The following is a 6,000-nucleotide window of genomic DNA, read 5'->3' on the forward strand; positions in this document are numbered from 1 at the left end:
TGCGATGGTGCATAGCGCTCTGCTACCAACCTGGACAGACTGTGGGCTTTCTTTTAGGAAGATCAGGATTCAAAGACAGAGAGGGATATTGAGTCTCAGCGAGGACAGCATCTCCACCAGCCTCTGAAGAATGAAACACTGATCTGATACGTGAACAGTAGCCTGGCATTTGAGGCATTGTTCTCCAGGTGGGCCAGGATGGAGTGAAGCAACAAGACTATCGCATCATCTGTGGAACATTGAAGTGGATGCGTCTCTGGGAGGCAAGCTTTGATGCATTCCATCATCAGATGCTTGAAGTATTGTATAATGGTAGAGTCAGTGCCACAGGGTGGTAGTCATTGAAACCTGTTAGGTCGCCCTCTTGGGTACTGAGGGAATGATGGACTGCTGCACTAAGGTGTTGAATATGTCCGTGAAGACCTCTGTTAATTGGTCTATGCTGTCCTTCATTACCCAATCATGTATGTTGTCTGGTCCTGCCACCTTGTGTGGGTTCACCTTGGCTAGGGTTCTCCTCACCTTGGCCACATCTATGCGGGGAGTCCGTTCGAGGAGGACACTGAGCTTTCTTAGGCGTCATCCTGTTCTTCTCATCAAACTGCATAGAAGGTGTTCAGCCTTTATGGAAAGGAGGCGTCATTGTCCTTAACTCAAGATTGACTTGTGATCTATTATAGTCTTGATCACTTGCTACATGCACCACATGTCCCATAGCTGTGTGAATCTTCCTTGCGTACTCATGCTTTGCCTTCCAGATTGCATGGGAGAGTTCAGCCTGGCTGATCTTGGGGCCATCCTACATCCTGTCCTCAAGGCAGCATCATGAGCTCTGAGAAAGGCCCGGCTGTTTCTGGTTAGGCCTGATTGTGGAGCATTTGATCTTGGTGACATCTTCAATCTACTTGCTGATGTACCCAGCCACTGAGCTTGTGCACTCCTCTATGTTGACATGACTTTTAGATGGTTTTGCAGTGTTTCTAGTCTTGCAGTGCTGCTGTGCCCCCCCACCTACATCCTGATCTCCCTGCAATCTGACATAATTTGCTTTGCCAGTGGTATGTATACCCTTTCAGGTTACTCCCACTCCTAGATGTGCACCACCTTGCTAACTTAACCCTACCAGTTCTTGCTGTTTTTCCTTGGTGATTCTTCTGTATAACTAACTCCTCAATCGTTTGCTTTCTATTTCCCTCCATTTTCATTCTTCCCTTTATTCCTGGTCCCATCTGGTCTGCTTTCCAAACCTCCACTCTGCTGTCTCCCTGATCCTGCTGCCTTTGCTCCAACACCAGCTCCCTACCCTCTTAATTGCCTATGCCCCCCTCTCCCCATCCATTGTCCAAGACAACATCTTTTTCTTGTGATTAAGGAGCTCCATTAAGGGACCACTGAATTATTGTCTGTCCTATTAAGCAGTCTGTGACACTATTCTCTTGAACTTAAAATAATTAGATTTTTCTTTTGAAATTTATGGAGATCAACAGCTTGTGATGAGTAGCAGTTCTGAAGAATGGTTCCCATTCCCAAAATAGTTCACCTCAGGGATGAGAAGAATTGTTTTGCCCAAAAAATAATGAATCTCAGAGGCTCCGTTGCAGAGCAGATTTTCAGAGTTTGTGATAGGAATATGTGCCATTGTTCTTATTAACTAAAGAATCACAAGGGGCCAAATGGCCTTCTCCATTAGCTTTCATCTACTGTTGCTGACATTTTCAGTCACTTTCACTTTCTTTTTATTCCTGGTTCTACACTTTGAATCTCTTTAGACCAGTGTATTCGCTCGAGTTCAGAAGAATGAGAGGAGATCTTATAGAAATATATAGGATTATGAAGGGTATGGATAGGATAGATGTAGGAAGGTTTTTTGAGCTGGCCGGGGAAACTAAAACAAGAGGACACAGTCTCAAGATTCGGGGGAGTAGATTTAGGACAGAGATGAGGAAAAATAGTTTTTCCCAGAGAGTAGTGAATGTTTGGAATTCTCTAACCAGGGAAGTGGTTGAGGCTGCCTCATTAAACATATTTAAAATTCGGTTAGATAAATTTTTACATGATAGAGGAATTAGGGGATATGGGGAGAAGGCCCATATTAGGTGGACTTAGGTCATAAATTAGATCAGCCATGATGGTATTGAATGGCGGAGCAGGCTCGATGGGCCATTTTTGGCCTACTCCTGTTCCAACTTCCTATGTTCCTAGTGCCACGAATTGACTGTTGTATACATTTTTCTGAGTGGCATATACTCTGGTCTTTAAATGTTAGAGAATGCATTTAAGCTCCATTTAGCATTCTGATGCGATGTTATATCACAGTTGTCTTTGTATAAAAATGGACAAGAGAAAATGGGATGATAAGTGAAGAAAATTAAATTTTACAGTCTGGTGTCTAAGTCTAAAATAGCAAGATTGGAAATTTTTGGTCCAGACATTTTTTATTACGAGATCCAGCTGGGTAAGTGGCCCTTCCAGGTCACAACTCCATGCTTTCCATTTACACTCAAGACCAATTAACCTACTAATCCCAGACATCTTTGGAATATGGGAGGCAAGTGGACCACCCATAGGAAACCCATACAGTGATCATTCGAGCTCCTTATAGACAGTAGTGGCTCTAATAGTGCTGAGCAGGTACACTATCCTTTATCCGGAACCGTTGGGGGACAGTGTGTTCCGAATTTTGGATTTTTCCAGATTTCAGAAAGCCAGATTTTAGCCCACCCGAGCTGTGCTACCATATCCACCCCCATCCCCTTCCAGTCGCACTGCCGGTCTCTCGCCCACCCGCATCGCGCTGCCAGTCTCTCCCCACAGGCCGGTTTTTGGAGCTTTTGGATTTTAGATGTCTGGATAAAGGATAGTGTACCTGTACTAATCACTACACTAACTGTGCCGCATTGATGATCAAATAGAAAATGGACATACTTGTTATTCACAGCCTTTGTTATAAAGCAAAGTTGAAGAAGCAAAAAGCTTAATTATATTTTCAAATATCTCACTTCCAAAGTATCCATCAGATTTTTTTGGATTGCAACAAGGAGCTTCCAGTTTTTTTTTGTTTTGTTTTTTTTTTGAAGACTATATTTAAAATTTTATAACATGAATACAATAGAGAATTACATTTAAAGAAAAATTTTAAAAAATTAAAATGGTATGATTACAATATTACATCAGAAAACTACACAAAATAACCCCCCCCCTGTTAATTGTAACACAATATTAGTAATCTAACTTAAAATTAGTCCAGCCCTTCCCCCCCCCCCCAAAATAGAGTGAAGAGTTAATAAAATTAACAATATTATATATGGAAAATAAATACCCACTTACAAAAAAAAGATAAAATTGAGCTTCCAGTGTTTGTTGATCATAGAGTTTTACTTCCAAGAGCAACTTCAAATATGAACCAGTAAAGATTTTTTCAGGGTGGATTGAATCAATTTAGTGAGATTTGGAATGCTGTTGCCTTGTTCTTGCAAAGCATATTTGTTCATCATCCAATTTTTTTACCTAATTTCCTTTTTTAATTTCACAGCTGTATTTTCTATTTACTAAGGTTTTACTTCTGATTAAATGGCAATGACATAAATATCCCTCCACAGATACTACCTGACATGCAAAGTATTTTAAGCATTTTCTGTTTGTATTAAAATTTTCAACATGTTGCTTTTAAGCTTTTTGTATTTAACCTTTTTGTTTTGTCTTGTGTTAGCTTTCATTTTTAAAAAATACCTGCAGACTGTCCCCGTTTTTTAAAGCACTTTTTATTTGGTTTTGCTTGCACTTGCCCTGAACAAATCCATTGCCTTCACAATTTATTTGATTTTATGTTTGAACTGAAAATTTAATATTTCACCCAGTTTTGACAACCACTCTTTGTTTTAACCAGGTCCGTTTCAATCCCAATCTGGATGCTCATGGATGGATCCTCTCTGCTGGGCAATCTGGCATTGTTCGTGCCCACTGTGTGCGGAGCCTTAACACACACGTGAGCAGAAAGTTAATCAAGGAATACCAAGCACAATTCAGCTCTATGTTTCACTCTGCAGTAACTATCAATTGACAGTCCCGTTTTCTCTGCCATTGTGCACAATGTAGAAACAACGGTGCAAACAGTAATAGGAAGCCACCACACTTGTATTGACATGCCACCACTTTGTTTTCCAAACAACAATGCAGCTCACCAACTGAGTCCTGCTAGGGGATTAAAAACTAAATGAGGTTCAGCTGTGTGTGTTTTTCTAATGTTTGTTGTATAAAATAATGTCTTATTTAAATGTATTACTAGAGCTCAATCTAATGAATCAGACACTTGGGGTAGAAATTTGTCTTTGATTGCAGATGCCAAAATGCAAAGTTTATGTAATGCTGTCAACCACCATTTGTACTCTCCACACCAATATTTAGTTCTGGTAGATTCAATGGATCTAGATATTGAGAAGAGAGTTCAGGTGGCCAACCTTGTTGTCCTTGTTTAGCACTCCTGACTTAATTTCAAAATCTGCTGCAAATTTTTCAATTAAAACAGTCAAAAAGTTTCACCTTTGTGGTTCTGGTTTTGCTGAATCTAAATGAGATGTTGTGTTGTGGGGAAATAGTACTGGCCTTTTATCAAACTAAAAAGCTTTGAGAGAAACATGATCTATTTGAGCATGTCTGATTTCACAGGATTGACAGATTTTTAGCTGCTAGGAACAATTTTACAAAACCAATGTTGTTCAAATCATGAAATGGCATGCAATTATTTTACAAGCAGTATTTTTGACATTGAATTGAAAATGGTAATGTTTTCTTCTATCTGGCATAAGCTTAGCACCCTGCTATCAAGCCAGCATTTCGGTTATATAGTACGAGATGAAAATCTCTTGGATGAAATTGCTTAAGATTGTCTGAGTTTGGTTTTGTGATTGTTGGCTTGTTTGAAGCAGGTAAACAGGACAGATTTATTTTTATTTACACAAATTATCAAAAATGAGCCATAATAAGGCCTAAATTTACTTTTGTCCATGTACAGTATGTTGTCCAGAATTTTATTATACTTCCAAAGTTAAACTTGTATTTGCACAGGAATAAGTTTATTCCTGGTCACGATTGATACGCAGAATGATGAGTTTGCTGGTCTCTTGAGAATGTTGTCCATCTTGCTATATGTTTGTGCTAACTGTGTGAAATAGTGAAATTGGAAAGGGGTTGGCATCACTTTGGTAGCATCACAAAGTTCCCTTCAATTTTGGACAGAAGTGTCATGTTTCCACAGATTGCATTGCTTTTCCCCTTGTAGGTTATTAGCCCCAAATCTATCTGTGGTTTGAGTTTGTAATTTGTAGAATATGCTGGTGAAGAGCCACATTAGGGATTAATGTAAATGTCTTTTTTTCTTAAAGTATGAAATTTAGCAGAAATTTCCTGAGTTTTTGCTGGAAACTGGCTCCCTTTCATATTTTGATCAATATTTCATGATTTTTATAACAAGACTATTTGTAAAAACAGGCAATGGTCATTTTGCTCACACTGAGCATTGCTGTCACTTCCATACTGTTTTTTCAAGGTTAAATAATGCACTATGTGTAACATTTGGCTTTTTAGCTGTATACATTTCTAAACAATGCTTTGAACAGTTCGTGCTCTCCCTTTTTCCACTCGCAACCCCCTTTCAAACAAAAGAAATCCTGTAAAGTTGGTTCAAAATTTGGAGTTGTTTTGTACAAGTGATGTTTGTTTTATAATAATTTTAATACAACCAATGGTATAATTATCTTTTTAATTTCTCTTGGATTTCTGTTTTTACATTGCATTTTATTTGCTGCTGCATTCAAAGGTCTTGCTGATGTAGTTGGATGCATCTTGTTATGCAACTACCTCAAACACACAGAAAACTAGACTTACCGTCAAGTTTTGAAGATGCTTTATTGGGAAGAGTAAGTGCAAAACTAGTGGACTACATAACATCAGATCTTTACACTGTTCAATTGTTTCACATTGCTTCAGTTTAGACATTAGTTC

At 38.8% G+C, this 6,000-nt stretch overlaps 1 protein-coding gene across 1 annotated transcript in view; it reads left to right on the forward strand.

The window, feature by feature from the left end:
- gtf3c2 (general transcription factor IIIC, polypeptide 2, beta) overlaps positions 1-5,761 on the forward strand; it is a 107,007-nt gene extending 101,246 nt beyond the window's left edge. The window contains exon 18 of the mRNA XM_069886577.1: positions 3,887-5,761. Within this exon, the coding sequence (XP_069742678.1) occupies positions 3,887-4,060 (174 nt within the window). The 3' untranslated portion in view covers positions 4,061-5,761. The remainder of the gene's footprint in view (positions 1-3,886) is intronic.
- The last annotated feature ends 239 nt before the right edge of the window (positions 5,762-6,000 follow it).

Source organism: Narcine bancroftii, chromosome 6 (genome assembly GCF_036971445.1).
Source record: "Narcine bancroftii isolate sNarBan1 chromosome 6, sNarBan1.hap1, whole genome shotgun sequence".
NCBI lineage: Eukaryota > Metazoa > Chordata > Chondrichthyes > Torpediniformes > Narcinidae > Narcine > Narcine bancroftii.